This window comes from Toxotes jaculatrix, chromosome 21 (assembly GCF_017976425.1).
Source record: "Toxotes jaculatrix isolate fToxJac2 chromosome 21, fToxJac2.pri, whole genome shotgun sequence".
NCBI classification, from domain to species: Eukaryota; Metazoa; Chordata; class Actinopteri; family Toxotidae; genus Toxotes; species Toxotes jaculatrix.
The window spans coordinates 11,352,456-11,376,927 of record NC_054414.1 but is presented as its reverse complement, the minus strand read 5'-3'; the positions used below and the strand labels follow the sequence as shown (position 1 = coordinate 11,376,927).

The following is a 24,472-nucleotide window of genomic DNA, read 5'->3' as shown; positions in this document are numbered from 1 at the left end:
ACAAACAGAGAGAGACAGACAAAATGACTCTGGTGACCTGTGATCAGTTATAGGTAGGTGAGGAAGTGAGGAAGGGCACACACTCCTTTTATTCTTGCAAAATAGCTCTTGCTGCGGAGTAAACACATCCAAATTAGTTTTTTTTTTTTTGCCATTTTGTATTTTTACATAAATAAAATTCAAGCTGCATCCACACTAAGCCGGTTTGTGTGTGAATACCACCTGCATTCACAGGAGCATTTTCAGATTGTTCCATCTGCATTGAAATGCCAAAACAATTAGGAAAACATTTATATCTCTCATTCTTCGCCTCTTTTCAGTTGGCAAATAACTCACTAGTAACGTTTTTTCTCTTGAGAGTCGGATAATGAACTCAGTGAAAGAAAAGTCTTCCCTGATAAAGGTCTACAGATCAAAACATCAGACATAAACTGAGTGCAAGTGATCACCGGCTTGTGGAAGTTTTTGTTCTTTGACAGCTGGCAAGTAACAAAACTACTGATCGTACAGTATTAAACATCTGGCAAGGACTGAGACAAAACTCAGCTTCCTGACTCACAACAAAACAGCAAGCTGCCATTTTGGCCTTATCCATTTGGGAGAGTGTTCAGAAGAACTCCTTTTTGGGTATTAAAAAAAAAAGAAAAAAAAAAACGAAACGTGGCCTAAGCGAGGACAAAAGGCTGAAATGGACAAAGAAAGATGATTTTCAGATTTAGCCAGTTTAGTGTTGATATGACCCAGATTTGTTTCCACTGAGACAGTGTGAACTAACAAAATCAAAATGCTACTATAAGTCAGTGTATAAGTATTGAGTCCACTTAGTCTGTACTCTATATGGTTAATGACTATGTTTTGTTAGTGTGTAATTTCATGCTACAAGGTCTCCATTACCAGAAAAAATATCATCACAAATCTTATCTGGCTGTAGAGTTATAAACAAAAGTCTGAAGGCCGTGTGAACCTCACTTGTACCAAACATTACTCATCCATTTTTTAAATCTCTTTCTTAGTTCACAATTTCTGGGCCTGGAGCCTGTATGCCCCATTATTATCCATTTAGTTGTATATTTAGTTGTATACATATTGGTGCAAAGTTTAGTTTTTATAGTTTATTTTGATGATAATGGTTGTTATGATTATTACAATTACTGAATGACGAGTATTTCCAAAAATTGCCACTATCATCCCTCTTCTCACACAATACCACAGATGTTGGTTGTGCAGGACTTAGACCCCCCCCCCCAACACAGCCACTCAGTTTCATTCCACTGGGGATGTGAAACAATTCAAGTAAAGACAAACAGCTAATGTCTGTGTGGTACATCTGAGTTTCTTACCCCATCTGGCTGTCCGTCTGAGGCTGTGACCACCAGGGTATAGTAATCCAGAGACTCTCTGTCCAGAGGCTTGTCCAGAACCAAATACCCTGAACTGGAGAAAGAAAACAGAGTCTGGTTAACCCTCCAGGCATGGGCATAAAAATAGCTCAGAACAGAAAAAAAAACCCCAAGCACAGCATAGCAGAATACAATGCTGTGGTATGCTTTTGTTTTCATACCCAAGAATCTGGTGATTTTCTGAGACGTTTCAGTTCATAAGAGGCCGATTGCTAACCATGTAGATCAGTCTCATGCTGATGCCATTGGTCATCAGCAGTTTCTATGCTAATTCTGGTAACATGGGAATAAGTTGGAAACTTGTCTTGCTTTTTTTCGAATGTTTACTCCTCTTACCAATGAAATGAACACCACTTTGGAGACAACTTTTCAGACATTTGCAAATGCTGATAACCACTGCATAAAAGCTTTAACACCCAGAAGGGTTATTTTTTCCTTGCACTTATGGGTACTTTGGTGATGCAGATGGCACCTCATACCTAACACCTCACCCACAATGACATAAAGGAATGCCCTCTTGGGCACTCTTACTAAAATGGCTCAGACAGTGATGTGACATTAAGAAACACCATTCTTAAGTAACAGCCCTTTCACACAAAATAAAAGTTTATAGCCAAAATGTTTCAAAACCACAGTAACATGTTTTCTGAACTGAAATTCATTATAAACTATGTACAGACTATATTGTACTTTAATGGCCAATAGTGGTCAAAACAAAAGTCTCACAACGTCAATATACAGGTTTACTGGTAGATAACATGCAAAACTAACATGCACTTAAAGATTTGGTGTGTAATTGTATGAATGATACAAAATGGCCTTGCATCCATTTTTCATATAGCACAGGGTGTGAATTGTTAGTATGGTATATAATCTCATACTCAAGTTACTCATCAAGTCAATAATCAAAAATATCCAAACAGAGAGAGCAAAGAGATAAAACTCAGATTTAAGGGAAAATGACTACAACATAGGTAAAAATCTACTAGAAGATCAAGAACTTGTAAAGCCTGTCTCAGACTTCTGACCAATCAAAACCAGCAGAAATCTTTGATGTTGGCCTTGAATTATTACATTTTTTATTTTCCAAGTGAAGATTTACATACTGATTGAAGTGCTTTTAATTTAAGCTCCTTTTATGAATTAGAAACCATCTGAAACGACCATTTTATCCAAACATCGCCGGGTGTGTATGTGTGCACGTGCGTATGTTAAGTACCTCTACAGCGGAAAAGATGTGAAGCTGTTTTTTCTTTTTTAACCTAAAATATGGTTCACGTATATTTATGGATGATTCACGAAAAGCAAAGTCGGTGAACACATGCACACACACACACATTTTCTAAACACACCTACCGCTCTCAAACCAAACATCTGCTACAACATGTGGGGAGGGCCTACAGTAAATCCCATTGTTCAGAATGAACCCAAGATACCTCAAACTTCTTCAAAAACGGATGGTGATAAACCTCAGAACTCAGCGCTTACATCCCTTACTGACGGTGGCCCTTTTATTTCTGTATTGAAGTAATCACTCTTTTGCCCATTAGTGTGTGTTACATCAGTGCCAGCCACCTTGAAAAACAGGCCAATACCAGACCCGTTTGAGTGCTCTCCCGACACGCGTCTAGAGTATTCAGCTGAGCCACATTCTGCACAAAAGGACGGAAAAATCACTCTGTTCTGTGCCAATGTGAGCGGCACAGCATGTTGCATTTGTGCAGGGGAGAAAGAACAACTTACAGTGCCATAATGCAGAAAACACAGCTGAGAGACTGAAAGATTTTGGCACATCTTGGAATATTTTACCATGTCTGACAGAACCCATCAGATTTTCCTAGAGTGCTGAAATGAAAGCTCTTCAATTCATTTTAATCTTTGCCATTATGAGTTTCTGTGCTGCAGACTCCTTTACTTAGTACTTTCTTAAATCCTCATTACTCCTGTTCATTGTCTCCTTCCCAGCTCTCCAACATTTTGTCCCTCATCTCTCACTCTGGCCTGCCCAGCTCTCTTATCTCTTTTTCTACCTTTTACTCTTTATCTCCCTCTTTTCTCCCCCATCCCTACAATTTTGCCCTTTCTCTTAAAGTCTATCACTATGCTTTCCTTTGTTACCCTCTCTCCCTCTCCCCCTAGAAATGCAGATAGGATCTTTCCCCTTTTAGTGAGCAATAAATGAATAAATAAAACAGACACCCTGAGAGTCACTATGTGTGTGTGGTGAGTGTGTGAATGTGGAAGAGAGCATGGGTGTGTTTATGTGAAGCCCTCGGTGGAGTCTGAGCTCTGAATGATATAATTTAGTCTGTTTTCAACTGCACACAAACACACACACATACACACAGCCTATGACTATATACATGTATGCTGCCATATTTGTACAGTGTGGACATACTTAGGTAGCACACATAAAGAAACTGATGGGAGCTGCTTCAGTTTAAGGAAAATATTAAAGACCCAAATAAGAACTGTGTGTGTCTGTGTGTGTGTGCATACTTACTTCTGCTGTAGTGCAAAATGTCCATAGGCGTCTCCGCTCTGGATTTTGTAAGTGATGGGGTCTCTCTCCCGATCTACTGCCTGAAGAAGTAAACAGAGACACACAGACATGTATTTTCCATCAGCAATTTCTACCCACATATGTTACATACTTCACTGATTCCTAACCAGGGGTCCTTGTATCCCAGGAAATACTTCCTACATTTGCCAGGGGGTATGTGGAAAGATTGTGGAGTAGCTCAATTAATTTTGGAAAAAAAAGAAAGAAATTACAATTTGATTTACATAAAATATTAGATTAGATTACATTCAACTTTATTGTCATTACACATGTACAAGGACAGGGTAACGAACGTTAGCATCTAACCAGAAGTGCAAAGCAGCAAGTGCAGGATATGACAGTAAGTGCAGGATATAAAGTATCTACAGTTGAGATAAATATATATATACAATCAACAGATATATAGATGTGTATTCTATGGACAAAATGTACAGTTAAATAGTTATTGATGCCTTTAAATGTATGTACAAGTATACAGGTAGAGATGAATTGTACTGGTAAATGTAAGTACACTATATAAAGAAGAAAGCTATGAACATAATTTACAATGACTGGTGATGCAGATAGTAGGAAAGTGTGGAGATGAGGAGATAGTCGCAGGCAGCGTTTCCTCTGGATGTCCTCAATGGTTGGAAGTGGAGTCCCTGTTATGCGTTGGGCGGTCTTCACCACCCGCTGCAGCGCCTTTCGGTCAGCGACTGAACAGTTCCCATACCAGACTGTAATACAGCTGGTCAGGATGCTCTCAATCAGAGACCGGTACAAGTTCACCAAAACGGCTGAGGACAGGTGATTCTTTTTCAGTGTCCTCAGGAAAAAGAGGCGCTGGTGAGCCTTCTTGACCAGGCTGGAGGTGTTGGTGGACCAGGACAGGTCCTCTGTGATGTGGGTCCCCAGGTACTTAAAGCTGGAGACATGTTCAACAGCCATCCCATTGATGTGAATGGGGTTGTGTGTGCCTCTTTTCACTTTCCTGAAGTCCACGATAAGCTCCTTTGTCTTGTTGGTGTTCAGGAGCAAGTTATTGTCACCGCACCACGCGGCCAGGTGCTGTACCTCCTCCCTGTAGGCAGTCTCATCGTTGTTGCTGATGAGACCAATCACCGTGGTGTCATCTGCAAACTTGATAATGGTGTTGGATCCATTTACGGGACTCATGGGTGAAGAGAGAGTAGAGGAATGGGCTCAGCACACAGCCCTGCGGTACGCCGGTGCTGAGTGTGGTGGTGGTGGAGCAGATGTGGCCTGACCTGACATGCTGGGGTCTGTTGGTCAGAAAGTCCATAATCCAGTTACAGAAGGAGGTGTCGACGCCCAGTTCTCCAAGTTTAGTGGTCAACTTGGAGGGGATGATGGTGTTGAATGACGAGCTGAAGTCAACAAACAGCATTCGGGCGTAGGTGTTGTTGTTGTCCAGGTGTGCAAGCACAGAGTGCAGCGTTGTGCATACTGCATCATCTGTGCTCCTATTGCTGCGATAGGCAAATTGGTGTAGGTCCAGTGTGGGTGGGAGGCAGTTTTTGAGGTGAGCCAGGACCAGTCGCTCAAAGCATTTCATAACTATAGGTGTGAGTGCTACAGGGCAATAGTCGTTCAGGCTCGTTGGGGAGGAGTGTTTTGGCACTGGCACGATGGAGGTGGATTTGAAGCATGTTGGCACAGCCGCTTGGGTGAGGGACAGGTTGAAAATGTCTGTGAAGACCCCTGCCAGCTGCTCCGCGAATGCTCTGAGAACACATCCAGGAATGCCTTCTGGGCCAGCAGCCTTGCGTGCGTTGATCCGACTCAGTGCAGTGTAGACGTCTATGGAGGTGATCAGACTGTCCCAGGTGGGGGAGGGGGGTCGCGGTATAAGCTCCAGCAATGTTTGTATAAACATGGTCTAATGTTTTGTCTACTCTGGTGGGGCAGGAAACATGCTGGTGAAATTTTGGGAGCACAGTCTTTAAGTTGGAGTGATTGAAATCACCCGCCACAATAAATGCAGCCTCCGGGTGAGCAGTCTGTTGTTTGCTAATGGCTGCATGAAGTTCCTTCATAGCAAGCTTGGCATTAGCATGTGAGGCTGCAGTGATAATGGTGGAAGTAAACTCCCGTGGCAGATAAAAGGGTCTACACTTAACCATGAGAAACTCCAGGTTAGCTGAGCAGTGTCTCCCAGTGATGACAGAGTTCGTACACCAAGCGTTGTTTACATAAATGCACAGTCCTCCGCCTCTGGTCTTACCGGAGTCATCTGCAGTTCTATCTGCCCGGAGTGTGTGGCGTCCGGCTAGCTCAATAGCATTGTCGGGTATGCCGCTGTTTAGCCATGTTTCTGTGAAAATCATGACATTGCAGTCCAAAAGTCTCTTACTGTTGTTGATGCAGAGTTGTATCTCGTCCAGTTTGTTCACCAATGACCGCACATTAGCGAGGAAAACGCTGGGTAAAGAGAGCCGGTGCGGTGTTGTTTTTAGCTTAGCTCTTAGCCCTCCGCGCTTCCCCCGTCTCTGTTTACGACCTCGACGCCGCCTGCGAGCACCTCCGCCCGGCTGGGTAGAGTGCGTAGACTCGGGTGTTCTGGAGATCTCGGGGACGAGTCGAAGATTGGCGATAAAACTGTCGGAGAAGCGTAGATTGATATCCAAAAGCTCCTGTCGGGTGTACGATGTTAAAGCAACGCTGTTCCGTACGAACAGACCCGAGATGAACAGGAAAACTATTGCCGTTTTGCAAAAACTGGGGAGACGCTGAGCCTCGCGCTACACAAGCGCCGCCATCTTGCGTATCAAACATATATATCCACATATTGAGACAGCTGTTACTCTTCAACACTATGGCTGCAATTAACGCTAATAGTGTGTGACAAACTCGTTAGCAAGCCAGCAGAGAAGCTGAAAACTGTTAGCTAAAAGTAATGGATAAATGGTTGTAGCAGAAACTGATGATAAATAGATTAAAATGGGACAGAGCATGAGTGTACCTGCAGATTAAGAAGTGTAGCTCCAGTCCTCATTGCTTCGCTGATCTCCAAGTTGTACTGTTGCAGGGGGAAACGGGGAGGGCTCTGGTTGTTTGGGGGCAAAACTTCAATATAGACGGTGGTAATGGATGACCTAGAGGGAGAGACAGCAAGAAGGTGAAAAGACAGAAGAGAAATGGGCTACGGCAAATTGGACAAACTGTGAGTGTACAAAGACAGCTGGAGAAACAGAGAAGCAGATAAAGGAGGACCAGCAGCAGAGGAAGGTTAGAGAGGGATGAGAGGGGGAAAGGAGGAAGACAAGAACTGGAGGGCAGCACAAGAGGCTAGTGGGTAAAAAAAATAATAAAAATAAGCAGAGTCGGGGATGGTGACTGGTCTATTATTTGAGTTAAGAGTAGCCGGCCAGTGTTTGTTTCTTTGCACTTCATGCTGTGTTTAACTAATCAATACGAGCATGAAGTCAACATGAAGTCAACATGAGTGGCAAAGACACTGGACGGTTTTCTGCTGCTGGGCGTACAAACATCTTAGGCTTAGGGTTGCCATTGCACATTTTGACAAACTCATTGTGCTGTTCCAAGGATTCATTCATGTAGAGGCCGGTGCTGTTTCACTGAGAGAAAACGTCTCCTTTCCATTTCTTCATTTTAATAAAAGGTCTGTACACAGTGACACTATCTTGCAAGGACAGTGTTTTATCATCCTTTACTGTGCCCTTTATTACGCAGTGTTATGAACCTTATTATGCAGCATGACATATCTGAAGACCTTCAGAACCATTACTTAAAATTGAGCCCTGCATCAGAACACATAAACCTTTAATAGCATATTACAATTAATATTGTTCATTGGTTCACATGTCCAGAACTGCATTTAGGAATGAATAGAGCCATTACACCCTGATTACTATTGAATACAGTTACATAACAAGACTAGCCAAACCAACTGTGGCTAATAAATTGATGTAGAAATGTCTTAACAGGTAAGTCAACTTGATTGAAATGTTTCAAGACATATTACACAGATGACGGTTTCATAGAAGAAAAGGAAAAGGGCTTAAGAGTAAATGTAAATGTGAAAAAAAGGGGGGGATTACATTTACTTTCTAACTTGCAAGAAGATGAAACCGAGAGAAAATACATTTGTAGTATCTGACAGCAGACTGTTTCACTTAAATGTAAAATAAAGTCTTAATTACACTGTGTTTACTTGCCCTTTGATAAACAACTTTGGCTGTTCAATAAGCTGTATTCACTGACATTTTTTAATCAACATAACACTTATTCCAAAACAGCATGTCAACTTAATGACCTACAATTGACAGAGCTGTTTATTTCTGGCGTCACAAACAGCTTGTGTCCTTGTGTCAGTTTTTCTTTCTGAAAATATTTAATTACCTGGGTCACAGTTGTCATGTTTCAGCCCTCTGGCAAATTGACTGCCTTATATAATTGGGAGATAGCAATGTACTAACTGCAAATTAAAGTAAGACTGAACTGAAAACAGAACTGACATCTGCTATATCAATTATTTAGAGATAAGTCTACAATTGCGATCCCGAACAACTCCTTCCCAAAAGAACTAGATGCAAGAGAGCTGAGACTCTCAATAATGACCTCAAAGTACAACGCTCCACTGGCAGGAAACACATTTGTGGAGACAGCAACACAGGCTTTTGGGATATATGTTACACCACTCTAGTAAAATTATGCTAATCAGTGTGTAGTATCATTGGTCTGCTTTCCAGGTGGAGAAGAAAAGTACCATAGAAAATGCTGGGATCACCACTTAAATATAAAACAAAAGTTCTTTGAGTTTGGACAGTGTTTGGCTGCACAGCATGACTTTGAATTGACTGGAGTCAGTGAGGTTTACAAGTTTATCAAAAAAAGAGTTGAGGTGAATAGTGGCTCAAAGCTGGATGAAAATGTTGCTTTAGAAAGAAAGAGTGTAACACTCTAGTCCTATGTGTCCTCGTTAAATCCTAATCTTAGGTTTTGTCAAATTGTTTATCACTAAGTAATGGATTTAAAGAAGCTCAGTTACTCCGGTTTTGCAGTTTTGCCACCACAGGACACGAGTAATATTAGGTTTTACTCACCCTGAATTTCAGGGTAAGAAACCACAGGGAATTAGTTTGTGTTCCCACTTGGTGAGAGTGCCGAGTTCCAGCAGGGAGAGATTAACTCCACTCAAACTGGATCAACGACTGAAAAAGCCAAAGAACCTCGGGTCTAAACAATAGCCCACAAAATCTGTTTACGTCCACAACAATAAATAAATAAAGAGATAAAGGCTGGAAAAATGTAAGCCGCTAGAGAGAGGGAAAGCCAGTGTTTTATTAGAACAGTTCAGACGGCATTATTGATGGCAGCCGATTGAGAGATGGAGATTATTCAGGCGGGGTTTCTGCTGTAGCTTGGGCCTTTTTCCTCCCTCTCTTTCTCCATCCTCAAACACTGTCAACCAATGGAAAAAATTCTTCCCTTTAAAACTTTTGTGCTCCTTATTTAATATTCATTTCGAATTTCACAGACATGGATATGTACAACTGTTCCTACTTGTGCAGTATACACACATCAAACACAAACCCACAAATGTGAACTTATAAGCATGTACTTACACATCAAATCCTTGCCGAGACAAATTTAGAATGACTGAGGTTGCTTAGACTTAAACACAACACACTCACCACTCGGCCCACACAAACACCCTCCTCCTCCCCAGTCTTTTAGAGTAATTTGTTGGTCCAGCCGATCATTATTGGGTTAGGTGAATGTTTAGGTGAACGGCTTCATCACTGAGTGCACTTTACCCTCCTGTTTATATGTCTCTGAACTCTCAGCATCAAATTGCTGCCCTTCTCATTGCCAAAGAATCTATCGGTCTACGTGGGGCGCTTTTCAGTCGCGTTTGTCAGCTGCTCGTCCCATGAGTGTCGTAATCACAATAGTTTTCTAGACTGGCTACGGTTTGCAACACCAAGCACACTTCTACACCTCAAGTCTGTTTTATCTCAACCAATGCATCTAACTACACTGATGTTCATTGAGCAGTGAGCGCTGTCAAAGATGTTCTAAGCACTCAGCAGTACTGTGGCTGATCTGATCCACTACAGATACTGATGGAAGGCTGCAGCTGCTGCTGACATGCTGCTTTCACTATGGGGCAGTGAGACAAGATGTTTATTTACCTCATCTATTGAATGAGAAATTTAATTTCTGGCTTATTAGGACCAAAGCTCAATTTAATAGATTTTGCATGTGCATTTTACCAGAGGAGCAGACTTGAGTTATGTGACTTGGACACAAGTTGGATTGAAGTCACTAGTCTTGAAAATTCTGGTTAGAAAGGGAAGGCTTGCTCAAAAACGTTAGAAGGAAATGTCTCTGCTCTGCAGCCAGGATGTTCAGTGAGTCAGAAACCTTTGACAGAAACTCTCAACATCAAGATATGCTTTGGAGGATGTTTGAAAAAATAAAATAAAATTTTGAATTTCCATGCTGTAGCTTTAACTGACAAACCGCAGCCTAATGTTTCTGCTATTACAGTTATCATGTTCTTGGTAACTGTAACAGTAGTATAATAGTATTACTACTTATACTACTACTAATGTTACTGGTCTGCTGACATACTTGGATTAAATTTGGTCAAGTACATGTAATGACTTATTAGGTCTACAACTTTAGGACTTAGAGTTAATGCAAGAATTCAGTGTCAAGCTTGCAACTTGTAGGACTCATGACTAGTGTTGGATTACTCATTAACATGTTACAGTTATGTAATTATTGTAAGTGAGTAAGAAGAGCAAACACAATTAAATAATTACATTACAGATGCTAATCCTAGTAATGCTTTGTCACTTTTACATTTTGGAGCCAAAAGAGAAGGCGAGTAATGCTAGCAATTATTTTTGTTGTTGACTAATTGGTATACCTGATATATTTTGGATAATTAATTACATTTTTTCAAGTAACTTTCCCAACACTGCTTGTTCAGACGCAGTAACTTTGTACCACTTCCATGATGTACTACATGCCTCGCAAGGTACGGTGTAAAATTATCTCTTTATATCTCTCCATCTAGCTATTTATTCAACATCTTATCCTGCCTCATATCTTCTCTCTGGTGGTGCCCTCTTTTCTCTCTTACCCTCCAGTTTGATGAAAGTATAAATGAGACCCGTGAGCATGAGCTGTTTTCAGTATTCTGGGGTGCATCTATCTAGGCCATGCAAAAGCACTCCTAATCTGAATGAAACACGTACGCATCTCCAGGGTTCTTCAACAGGTCCAGCCCCCTAACATGGACATGTAATATGCGCAAGCAGGGATCCAAACTCATTTAAAGAAATGATGCTGTTGCTCATGCCTTGTTGGTGTCCAACACCATTTCTGGGTCCTGACCCATGGATTTAACAAATCAGGTAGAAGAGATAGATATTGATTGGTTTTGCAGGTTATGTTTTCAGCTGAGATAAACAGGGGGTCTGGGGAAATTTGGGGACAATCTGTGAGCCAATCACTGGAACCACCTCAATCTGCGGTGGTTCACATTGTGTATTGATTTGGCAGATACATAGCTGGAACCAAGTGCCAGAGGATCCTCACCTTTACAATGACTGACAAATATTGCTGAAAAGAGAAATTTACTGCAATAGTAAAAAAAACAAAAAAAAACAAAACTTATATATACATATATATTTCATCATTTTGATACAGATATAAGTAAGCTATCATAACATCTTTTGGTCTACACTTTAGGTATTATCTGTTTTGTTAACCTGGACTGACGGATTAGACACAGTAGGTTGATTCAGTTCGGTTAAATCTGAGGACAGACCACCAGTCAACTGCTGGAACAAATGTAATTTATGTTATTTTCATAAATCCCCCACCCCACTTAGTTTTCGTGGTTTGCTTAGCACGGTGGCCACTAGTTGGCTGTTTGTTTGATTGAGCAATATTGGGTCAGGGTGAAGGCAATCAGACTGGCTGTTCAGCCTAACATGTTTGGTGAATTCTCCCTATTAAGCAGTTTCTCCTAATCATTCAATTTAATATGTATTCTTAAATCGTACTCCAAGCATATAATTTGATAATTTGAGCAGAGTTACAGGCGTTAAATTCCCTCTTTGTGTTACCCCTGCACCACAGCTGAATATGGATGGGAGCTTTATATTAACTTCAGATAACCTCTACTGAGCCTGCATAAAGAAGGAATCTTCTGATGGTCAGTATGAGGAGGAGGAATGGTTACAGCAAGAAGAAAATTGTGAACCAAACCTTTAAATGGTTGGCTCGGTTCTTTCAGGTTGGCTTGGTGTGTCAGGTCTCTAAGATGAATTAAATTTAGACTTACATTCAGGCACGGGCACTCATCTGAAGTGAGTAGCACTTCTAAGAGGAGCGAGGGGTTTGGAGTGGAGTTCAGACATGTTCAGGAGCGGTAACATCTTATGGACACACTGTCATTCAAAACATATTGCTTTCCTATATTCTAACATTTAACCAGGTGCCGGGTGAGTTGATTAAATTTTCATCAGGAGACTGATGAACAGAAATCTTTACTGTTGGCCACTGACAGGTCAGATTAAACATCTGACAGTGACAAGTGTGTTTTGAACTAATCAGCGAGGGAGAGGGGAATATTCCCGATTGACCTGCTAAGCCTATATGAATTTAGAAAATTGGCTTTCACATAAGCCCACCTAAAGAGCAATCATTGCCTCAGTATTGCATGGTGCCTTTTCCTAAAACCAAACATGTTTATATTAAATGTTCCTGTGTCTAAGCCTAAATGCTGCTTTTGTTCTGTGCTTGTTGTTTGAACAGCAAGGACTTCCTCTCTGCAAGGACACTGCAGTGTTAATTTATCCTTTTGTTAAGATAACCCCAAGCGCAAAACACCAAGAACTTCACCCAAGTGTGCTTTGAGTATCAGCAAACAACACACTGTTGTTCAGGCTGTCGCTGTAACTCCATTTGTATGGCTTTTGTTTTCATTGATGTCAATTTCTTTTTTTTCCCCCTACTTTTCCTTATGGTGTTTCTGCATTTGATGATATGCAACAAGACAAGAAAACAGGAAACTGAGAGGAAAATGAAAAGTGGGGGAAAACATGCATCGGAAGGAGGCAACACCTTTTGATGCATGTTGTCCCCCTTTTCTGCAACCTGCAAAATCTCTGTTCTATGATGTTTCTTGAGTGAACTTGAGGCATGGTGCCATTAAAAAAAAACTCAAGGAATCAAGCTCCCTGCCTGTGTAGCTGCTACACCAATCTGTGGAGCTGTTTAATTTAAATTTTTCGGTGAGCGAATGGAGAGATGGCTGCTCTGTTGTCAGATTCCACACAGCAATCTCTAAAACTAAAATTTCACAATATTAGTACTCTCTGTCAGACTTCAGTTACCAAATCAATACATACAGAGTTTACCCAATAGCTGCTCTTTTTTCCATGAAATGATCTGAGTTGGAGAATAAACTAGAATTTGTGAGCTGGTAAAAGTTATGGTTCTTTATTTATTCAATCCATGAGGGAGGGATGATGGGCAGGAGACAGGAAACGTAAGGCACGAGAGACCAACAATCAAAAAAGTGTTACCATATCAAGTCAGTCCATATCCTTGCGTGCGACAGGACTAGAGCGAATTAAATTAAATTTAGTTTATTTTACCATCTGTGGTGTTTATTCTAGTTGCTTCAGCATTTGGTAGAATTTTCCTTTCTTTCACATGTAGACAGTATGAATTTCTTAAGGTTTATCCAGAAGACGGTAACTAGAAGTTGTGATATATTTCTAAAAATGAAAACTCCTCACCCAAAAATGGTGAGTACATGGAGAGAATGGCAGGGAAAGAGGAACAGTACAGTGGAGTGTCTGACAATGAGTGTGAAAAGCTCAGAGAATCTGATGACCTTTCATGCCTCAGCTGCAGACAGGCAGGGGGGAAAGACTGGTGAAGAGAAACCCTTACCTTCTATGAGGCACATGCCCATTGTCCATGGCTTCTACAGTCAAAGCGTAGCTCCGTCCCACAGTGAGCTCAACACCTGGTGCCACAGTAATGACCCCAGTGCTGTGAAAAGAGTCCATGCAATATTACATGACTACACACGTCCAAATTACTAAAATGAAGGAGGAGAATGTAGCATGTTAACATTAGTTTTTTAATTATATTTGATACTGCATTTTACATTGTGGTACTAAGGGCTGTTTGAAAATCTTTAAGCTACAGACCATCAGTTGTCTCATCAATTACTCACCGTTGTAGTTTTGTTACTAATGATATACCGGCATTTACACAAGTTACCTTTAGCACCATCATCAATAACGTCAACACCAAGACATTTAACGGTACATTATGAGGCTCTTTTTTTGGATTGAAACACAAGAGCGGTTCCATTTCTTTCACATTAAAATATCTTACATATACAATATTACAGTGCAAGTGATTTAATTACCTGTTTCCAATAAGAAAGTGTCCCTGGGCACCAGCTAAGATCCGATAGGTGACCTGACCGTTGGGACCTGCATCAGAATCTACTGCTGACAGCTGGGAAGAGACACACACACACGTAAGTGTCAGGTGTCCAAACACCCATTGTGACATTATGTGCAATTCTTTAATAAAGTATGTTTAAGACAAAATATTTTATGAATTGTGTTACGAATAAGTAGTCTGTGACAGTGCATACCTGTAACACAGTTTCTCCAGGCATAATATCAGTAAACAGGTTGACATTATAAGAGACATTAGCAAAAGTTGGAGTGTTGTCGTTAGCGTCCAACACGGTTATTGTCACTGTAACTGGAACGCTCTGCTGGACACCATCTGATGCTAAAAGCTGGAGAGACAGAGACACATGGAGAAAAAAAAGAACAATGTAAACTGTATTTTTTTTTGACAGGAGCAAAAAAAAAAACTAAAATGTTCCTTCTTGTAGAAAATGTTATGCTCAGCTGAGCTACAAAAAGCCACCTTTAGAGAATCCTGAGGTGGGCGGACTGTGTGCTCAACACGTCCTTGACATCTTGAAACTGTCTTGTTTGTTTCCTTGTTTCTTTTGAGATGGAATTGCTCTATACATTTTCAATCTAAATCTCTGTTCTGGGTTTATTTATATGTTCTTGTGGGTGCAGCGGATAAGTCTTGAAAATCTTTGAAGAAAATCTGTCTCGGCTGTGTCCCCTATGTTTAATTTCACCTACACACAGATTACTCACCTTTAAGGGAGTGTAATCTATATAAAACATACAGTATATAAACAACAAAACAAGCATAAACAACCATTTGTGTTCATTTGAATATGATGTCAGTGTACATGAACTGTTTGAAAATACCCTCCACGTTGTGTATGACTCATCATCAGGTATAACTTCTTGTTACCAAGCTGTGATGCACTTAGTTGCTCCCTTGCGAGGGGATAGATACAAAAAGTGATGAAGCTCTATACTCTCTAACACACAACACACAAGATCATCTGCCAACAAGCTGATTGACTCATATAATATCATCTTCTATGTCTCATAGATGTCTCTCTCTCTCTCTCTCTCTCTCTCTCTCTCTCTCTCTCTCTCTCTCTCTCTCTCTCTCTCTCTCTCTCTCTCTCTCTCTCTCTCTCTCTCTCTCTCTCTCTCTCTCTCTCTCTCTCTCTCTCTCTCTCTCTCTCTCTCTCTCTCTCTCTCTCTCTCTCTCTCTCTCTCTCTCTCATTTCTCCTGCAAGGCTTTCATAATGATTACTGTATACCTCTGCCTTTCAATCAATACACCAGACCTTCTGCTTTTTCCATTTTTAACTTCCAAACAGCTGCATGCACACACAAGTACGCATCAACTCATACAAAGTGCTGCACTCTCACACATATGCTTTCTCTCTCTCGCACACACACACACACTTCCACTTACATCTTTGTGAGGACACTCTTTGACATAATGTATTCCCTAGCCCCTTATCCTAACCTTAACCATCCAAACTGAATACCTAATCCTAACCAAAAAATTCTAAGCTTAACCCTAAAACCAAATTGTTACCCTAAAACAGCCTTTTAATGTTGCTGAAAAAATGTCCTCATGTTCCCAAAATGTCCTTACTCAGTAAGGTCTATGCTTTTTATTGGTCCTCACAAAGATAGAAAGATGTTTAAGTACACACACACGCACACACACAGCGAGCATGGCCAGGCTGAACTTGACAGACAACAGACCGCTGTATGAAGTAACAATGCTGTGCATCATATCATGAGGAACACACACACACACACACACACACACACACACACAGTCTGTGCTTGACAACAGACAGCCTCTCTGTGCCCTACCAATAAAGAAACGGCTGAATTAGATTGCAGTGAAATAAAATAAAGAATAAGAGGGGAAGAATGGCACATTGAGAGGGAGATGATCCACAAAAGAACAGATGGAAAAAGGGGATAGTGGATCAGAGGAAAAGAAGGAGACAGAACGCACTCAAGTCAGACAGAAACATAAAAACTGATGGAGAGAGGTACACAAAGAGGGACAGGAAGGAACCACGGTAATAAGTCACATTCTCTGCATCAATTTCTGAACAGAGCAGTGGAAGAGCTGTGTTGGCCTGAATGCTAAAAACAAGTAAATCGCTCATAAAAGTTGTTTCAATATAAAATGACATCCATATTTAAACTGTAATTCTGGACTTAAATGATCCCTGTTTATGAAAGAGTATCCATGTAATGCACAGATCTTCCCTTCTTTGTCTCATTTCTCCTACCGTGAATGTATTATTGTGTACCACAATACTACTGTGGTCCATCATACCGTGAATGTATAGGACTCTTGTGTCTCTCTGTCCAGTGGCTGCACCAGGGTGAGATATCTTCTGATTCCAGTTGCAGACACAGAGAAAACATTAGAATAGCTGTCCAATGAGAACTGGAGCTGAGGATCTCTGGTCTGTTGAAGAGAATGAGAGAAGTTTAGAGGTATTGTGATGGCATCAGAACGATGAGCATTTCTTTTTTTTAACCTTAAATCAAACAGGGATAGGTGCTGCTGCTGGTATATTTAAACCTGGGAGATGCTCAGCATGACCCAAGCAATGTAATGGTGACTACAGAGAATCTCCATCGGGTCAATTAAAGGAATACACTGAAATTTTAGGACATTGGATGTTTGATGCACATGTAGTGACTAATCAAAAAGCAGATAACAAAAGTAAATTTTAAGAAACTTAAAAAAAACTACAGCCATTGCTGTCTCTGTCTACCATGTATGTGTTTAAAATGTTTTGAATATATTTTTTAAATAATTGAAAATATAAACCTAAATACATGGAGAAGATGCTTCTATCTGCAAAACAACTGAGAGCAGAGAAGTGCTTCGACAGGAGAAGGTGAATGAAAAACATCTCCAAGGTTTTCTTTCTTGACATAAAGATTCTCCTAAGAGGGCTCTGTGTGTGTGTGTGTGTGTGTGTGTGTGTGTGTGTGTGTGTGTGTGTGTGTGTGTGTGTGTGTTATACTCAGTGATGGAGAGGCAATCCTCATCCAAGTCCTCCTCTGATATTACCCACATAGTCACTTCTTCAGTGTGTCTATGCTGTATGTGTGTGTGTGTGTGTGCATGCGCGTGTGTGAGCTCTCATTCCAGATAAGGCTGGCTCAGCAGGGTGAGGAGGGGGGAGGAGGGCTGATAATATTGTCGATGTAGCCAGTGTGGATATTGAGTCATAAATAAACACAAACACACACAGAGTGAAGGACACACACACGCACGCACAGACATCCACAGTTGTATGCACACACAATAAAAGTGATGGACGACACATAAACGCAATTAGGACTAATCATCATTGTTGGTGCTTAATGCTGGAGAAAAGACCAGGGTTAGCAATATTTAAAATAACTCAACATATATCAATCACCACAAAACACACACACAGTCTCAGAGACACACACATTATCCCCCTAAGCCCATTCCCTGCTGTGAGGGTCTTTTAGAAAGCAATGAACCAAAGCTTGTTTTTGTCAAAATGACTATGGTACATCTTAAACAAACTAAGCTCTTGGGAATGCATCTGCGATAACAATGTTGCAGCACTGTAATTTCTTACATTATCACTAAGAGCCTATTAAAGAGGGAAATGGTTTTACCATCCAGATTCACAGGGAAATTAGATAGGACACACCGCAAGCCAGGCACAAAGCAAAGATTCAGTAGAACAAAAAAGAAAAGATGGAGATGGACACTTCAGACAGATGATGGACCAAATCCTTCATTTCTGTATGGTATGTCTGCCACCGTGCAGCTAGCTTTGCTTACAAGGTGAGTTTGTGTTTAGAGGCAGAAACATCACATTTTAGACCTATATTTTAAATTCCACTGGTTTAGATTTAGTGCATCTTTTCCATCAAGCCAGAATATAAGGATATAGAGTACCAGCACAGTGTCTAAGTAACAGATGACTATTGGGTAAACCCCTCCCCTGAACAATGATTGTGCAATCATTAGTAAGCATAGCAAGGCATGGCAAGCCATGCATACTGAAGAAGTGTGCATGGTGGTGTAGTGATACTTGACACCTAGAGAGCTGGGTCTGCACCAATTTCTGTTTGTTCCTGTTACCAAACACTGATTATTGACCATTAACATTTACAGCAAATTAATTCTCATTTTTACTGTCAAGAACACCACAATCCTTGTCAACAACCAGTTGAAGCTTCAGAGAACTCAGCAAAAGGAGGTAAAGATAAAATGAATGAACTCAGCTGATACATACAGGCGTCTTATTGGCTGATAGCTATAAAGGAAGCAGAAGCAACAAATAATACAAGTGCCACACTATCTTGTTTTTTTGAATTTGTACTTTGGTAACCTCTGTTTGAAAGTTTCAAATTGGACCATCTGGATTTATCTCTGTATTAATAATAGCATTATTCAAACTGTTAACTGTTTGAATTGGATTTGTCAGTAACATTGATATTAAACAATGCCCAATATCTTCATCACTGACAGCTCTGCATGCTTTTATCCTCACCTCCTCCACATCGTTATCCAGAGCTATGATGGCCAGCGGTGCAGACAGGCTGATGTTGGTCGCTATGGTGGTTCCCACTGGTGATGCTTCACTAACATAGCCACGGTAACTGGTCTCCAGGAAGTAGGGTGCCTGGTTGTTTTCATCCAAAACTTCGATTTGGAGGTTGGCAAAAGCTGGCAGGGGGTGACCATTGTTTTGTTCTGCCTAAAGGAGAGAGATAAAATAATTGTTTATTTTTTTGGGCTATGATGCTTCACTTTCTGTACTCTGCACAATAATCCTGCTACTGAGGTGGTATTTAATGACAATACTTCACATAATAAATGTGAAATAAAGGTGGACTGTTAAACAGTCCTCAGTAGAAGTGCTCTTAGCTTAGATGATGATGAACAGAACAGTTACACATGCTTGTGTCTATTTCATAAAGTATAGGGCAACTGAATATAGTTGCTGAACTGCAGTTTTTGATAGGGTTTAGTTGTTACTCCAGAATATAAATTTTAGGGAGAAAAAAAAGGCAAATCTAGGACATTTGTGTTTAAAGGACAGAATTCTCTTTGCTTTTCGGCTGTTTGTGAATTAGAGTGTTTGGATAAACAAAATAATCTTGTGTTGTAAGAAACATAAAATACAGCTTTTAAAGTTTATTGAAGTCTGCAAATCCAAAACATGTGACTATGCAACTGTTGGATGGCCTGTGTGTTTTTCTATTTGTCTTTCTGTACTCTCTTGTGGGTCCTCTTTTCTGCTCCCACATCACATTTCTCGCTTATTAGCTCATGTGGGATTACTTTCCCAAAAGCAATATTAATACAGTGTCATCTCATAAAAAAAAATTCATGGGTTTTAACATCAGTGTACACACTTATACACAGATCCACACACACCTTTAACTACAGCAAAAAAACATTCGATAGAGGAAAAATTCAGTTTTCAATTTCAGTAGAGCAGAACCTGATATATTGCTTGATGCTGTAATTCCATTACTGGCCTAATTGAGCCAAAAACACGTTCACACAGCAAAGCCCAGCTCTAATACTTTACCATTACTGCCAGTGTAGAATACTTTTGCGAGAAACCATGAAGCACCAAATAAATAAACTGAGAAGGAACACTTTCTGCCTTTATTTAAGCTTACACATTTGCTGATCTGTGAGGATATTTAGGGGTTAAAGGCAGTAACAAAAAAAAAGCGCTGGGTGAAAATCCAGTTAAACCTCCCCTGTTTGCAGGTGCAGTGTTCCTCACCTTGATAACCAGATCAAATCTGTGGTAGAGTTCTCTGTCGATGGGCTTTAGTAGCAGGAGCTCCGCTGTTGTTCTGTTTAACCTGAAATATTCTGCATAGGACTCTGGTTTGCCTTAGAGAGAGCAAGCAACACAAAGCCGTAATAAGAACAGAGCAAAAACAAAATACACAAAAATGAAACCAGAGTGTGTGTGAGAGAGAGAAACGTCAGTAAGTGGTGTAAGAATCAATATATGTTTGTTTGGTGGGCGTCTATGGGGAGTATAAAAGCGAGAGGGGAAAGAGACAGGGGGAGGCATGGCTAATGCTCCCAGTTTTCTCATCTCAGCTCCCTGAATGCGGGGATGCACACACACACAAACACACACACACAGCATACATATATATCGTGCTTTGGAATGTTGCATTGCTCAGTGGGGAAATCAAGGTCTGGTGATAGGAGCAGCAGCAGGCACTTGTGCACGTTCACATTTCTCAAGTGTGTATTTCTATGTGTGTGTGTGTGTGTGTGTGTGTGTTGCATCTTTATGGCTAGAACTGATTTTATTGGCTTCTACTGGAGGATAGTGCATTCCAAGACGGCGCAGTTCCCCCTATGTTTGTGGTTACGGGAGTTTGGGTCCAAGCCTGAATCAATACATTCTGTGTTCCACTCGCAGCTCTGTAACAGTCAGTTCTTTAAAACTCTTTTGTTGTCCAAACTGGTCATCAACTCCTGCTGTTCTTTTGAATAAAAACACAGTAACTCTCGATGGAGTCTAATGAAGGCCACTGGCTCTATCGCTATCATCTTTAAACAATAAAGCTTCCTAAAATGGCCATATCTGTTCATTTTCATTCTTGTGCTAATCTTTTTATAAATCATAAATCTCAGAGCAGCTTGAAGTTGCAACAGACATTTTGCACTTGGTGACACTGTCTGTCATAATCCTTACTCAGGCAGAGATTAGTTTCACTGTAGGAGTCTGAGAAATGTAATCAAGTCTGTGTCAAGACATGTCAGTACATTTTTTACGGACTCCGCACATCCTCACCAGTAAAAGTATGTTTTATTTTATTTTTGTGATTGCACATTTTAATATTTCAAACAGTAATCAAGATATCTCGCAGCCATGGGGCACCGTTACTGTTATGAATGACTTATGAAGCATTAATGTGCAGTCAATTCCATCTCTATCATTCTGGGAACATCTTATCCTTTGCAGACTAGCTACAAGCACACAACAATTACTTCACATATTACTCTGCTGAGCTCATTCTGCACCTAAAATTTAAGTGCCTTCCTTACAAGTCTTAGATTCCAATTAGCCATGTGTGAACAGAAGTGCTGGTGTCACTCTGAATTACAGCTTTATCTCTATCACTGTTGGCAAATGGTGTTTAAATAATGTTTTCTTTTTATGTGACCAATCAGGGCAGAATTAGGGAGGCTGCTTTTGTTTTTCTTGTGTCACTTGGTGTTCATGAAAACCTATTAAATGAAATAACACCTATCATATATTTAAGGGAGACAGAGTAGGAGACAGCTATATGCATAAAATCATCTATTAGTAATTTTATATTTCAATATCAACAAAACTATAAACAATCTAACCCCCAAAAAATTTCAACCTACCAATGAGGATCGAGTATAGGATTCCTGGTCTGTCAGAGGGAGGTTGTATGTTTCTGTCTTGGTCCACAGCTTGTATGGGTGGAGTCACATTGAGGGGATTCACCTTATTCTGGAGACAGAACCAGTGAGAGCAGTAAAGTTGAACAGTGTGGCATATACTTACAGTCATAACCATCTCCTACAAATATGACAAACCAGTAGCTATGAAAGGCATCAGATCAGGATACAGTAATGGGCAATCTACACCAAAATGGTAGTGTATTTGTACTAATACGTAGTTTAACTTTGAGAATTAAAAACAAAGAAAAGACAGAAAAAAAACATGTACAACATTTTCAACTTTCCAACAAAAAGTGTCAGCCTGACTTTGCATCATGAGTCCACAGCTTAGTTTACAGGGAGCATTTGTAAGAAAAAACAAACAAACAAAACAGCTACTACTGAAGACAACAGCTAAGAGAATTCATAGGAATATAAAAAGGATACTATTATGGTCCACATTCACTGTATTCATCTAACAACAAGCTCTGAGCACGCCAGCAAAGCAAGTGAGAGTTAAACAGAAGAATAAGAAAATCAATTGTTGGCAAAAACACTCTTTGGTCTACTTTAAATCATACATACATGCACACCCACACATATAAATCTCTGTATGTGCAGCACACACACAGCATGAAAGAAGCAGAAATACACAATCACATATTGTAAAATATAAATCACAACACACAATAACAATTAGAACAATATACACTGCACCTGTTTATCTGCATATACACACACATACACACTGCTTAACTCTGTGTGGATCCGTATCTGTATGCGAGTGTGGCTGAGGTATAATGTTGACTTAATGTATAATAGTGCAATATGCTGAGGCGTGTAATATGAAGACCCCCAATGGGAGAAACATAACACATCTATAGGATACAATCTACTGTCAGTAAAGCCGTAAAATGTCAAGCTAAGCACACCAACAAAATTGCACGTATTCCCAAATGAGCACACACCTACACACACGTGCACCTTAGAGACAATTCTATACACGCATACACCTGATACGATACAATATTTTACTGCTGCACCTGTCATGCAGCACTTAAAATCTACTAGCCATCACAGAGCTATATCTCCTGTTGCCTTCCACACAGAGAGGAGAGGAGGGAGACACAAGCAGAGAAGAAGTTATGGTGAGTAATGAAGTAGAGTAAAAGAGGGTGCAAATATATGGAAGGGGAGATGAATCTGCCAGGGGGTCTGGGTAAACAGGGAGCAGAGAGAGATGTAAATGCTGCACAGAAGAAAGGGGGAATCAGAGAAAGACAGCCAGATCACAGTGAAACTATTACTACAATGAAAATAATTGCTTGGAAAGTCACTTCACATGGATAAATGACACAGTAACATAAAGGCAGAGGCAAAGGCAAAAACCCAGTCTGAATGACTGGTATACACAAAGCTTGAATCTCTTCAAAAAGGCTACACCAATCCTGCCCTGATAATTCAATCCCTCCCAGGGTCACACCCGCTACTTGCACTAGAGTGCTAAAGAAACGAAAATAATGCTCCTTCACATTCGCACCTGTTGAATGGTTCAACACTGGTCTAACACACCAATACACATCTGTATTTCTCACAAAGTACCAAAAATACAGAACAAGAACCATGTCTGGTTTTAAAACAAGGCTCTTGACTACACAGTATAGTATAGTATATTCACAGCACTTGAGTCCTCAGATTCTCATCAAACTTTTTTCATCAAGCCTTTTTATTGTTTCAGTATTTACAGTTTAACCTTTGGTTTTCATCTGCAGCAGCATTACTTTATTATAATGTTCTGTGGGTTTTTCATTTTCATTCATTTCAAGAGACAGCATGAAGGACAATTTGAATGGTGTCAGGGCCATTGGTATTAAATGTGTTGGCCTGATTAGTGGGGCTTACTTGAATTAAGGCTGCAACCAATGATTATTTTCATTAGAAATTCATCTGCAGATATTTTTTTATTATAACTTTGTCTATAAAATGTCTGAAAAGAACAAAAAAGGGGGAAAAAAAGACCCAGCACAGTTTCCCAGAGTCCAAGTTTATATATTCAAATGGCTCATTTTGTCCAACCAACAGTCAGAACCCAAAGCTACTCAGTTCAACAGCAAAGACAAACAAGCAAACAAACAAAATAAGAGAAACTAGTCACATTTGATAAATGCTTGGCGCTGGCTTCAAAAACTGGGGTTACTAGACCAAGTAAGCAAACTGTGTGAATCCACTTACCAACTTTATGTTTTGGTAAAACCAGATACAGGCCCAAAATGTGAACTTCCAACCAGACACAACAAGCTGAGCAGGTAATACAAAAGGCTCTTTGCTCTTTGAGTTTTTAAGGCTTGGCAGAACCACTGCAAACACTGCAGAATCAGCAGGCAAGTCAACAGCAACAGGTCCCAGGAAGCCATGAGCAACTCAGACACTACAACAACTAAACACCACCACCTGGCAAGGGTGTGTATGTGTGAGGGAAACTGCCTTTTATATGTACTGGGAAACTAATGAGCAAATGAGCAGCAGCTGTGCAGGCAGGTGGCTGATCCCGAGAGCAGGCAGGAGATCAATAGAGGAGGGAAAAACCCCTGAGGGCGTCTGGTGGTCAGGTGAG

At 40.4% G+C, this 24,472-nt stretch overlaps 1 protein-coding gene across 2 annotated transcripts in view; it reads right to left on the bottom strand.

The window, feature by feature from the left end:
- Positions 1–24,472, bottom strand: part of LOC121201250 (protocadherin-15-like) — a 122,491-nt gene that overhangs the window by 70,271 nt on the left and 27,748 nt on the right. For both annotated transcript variants that reach the window (XM_041067000.1, XM_041066999.1), the window contains exons 9-18: positions 21,820–21,928; positions 20,204–20,316; positions 18,953–19,159; positions 16,735–16,869; positions 14,633–14,782; positions 14,399–14,490; positions 13,912–14,013; positions 6,929–7,061; positions 3,904–3,983; positions 1,341–1,434 (exon numbers count right to left, since the gene is read on the bottom strand). In XM_041067000.1, coding sequence (XP_040922934.1) covers positions 1,341–1,434; positions 3,904–3,983; positions 6,929–7,061; positions 13,912–14,013; positions 14,399–14,490; positions 14,633–14,782; positions 16,735–16,869; positions 18,953–19,159; positions 20,204–20,316; positions 21,820–21,928 — 1,215 coding nt within the window. The remainder of the gene's footprint in view (positions 1–1,340; positions 1,435–3,903; positions 3,984–6,928; positions 7,062–13,911; positions 14,014–14,398; positions 14,491–14,632; positions 14,783–16,734; positions 16,870–18,952; positions 19,160–20,203; positions 20,317–21,819; positions 21,929–24,472) is intronic.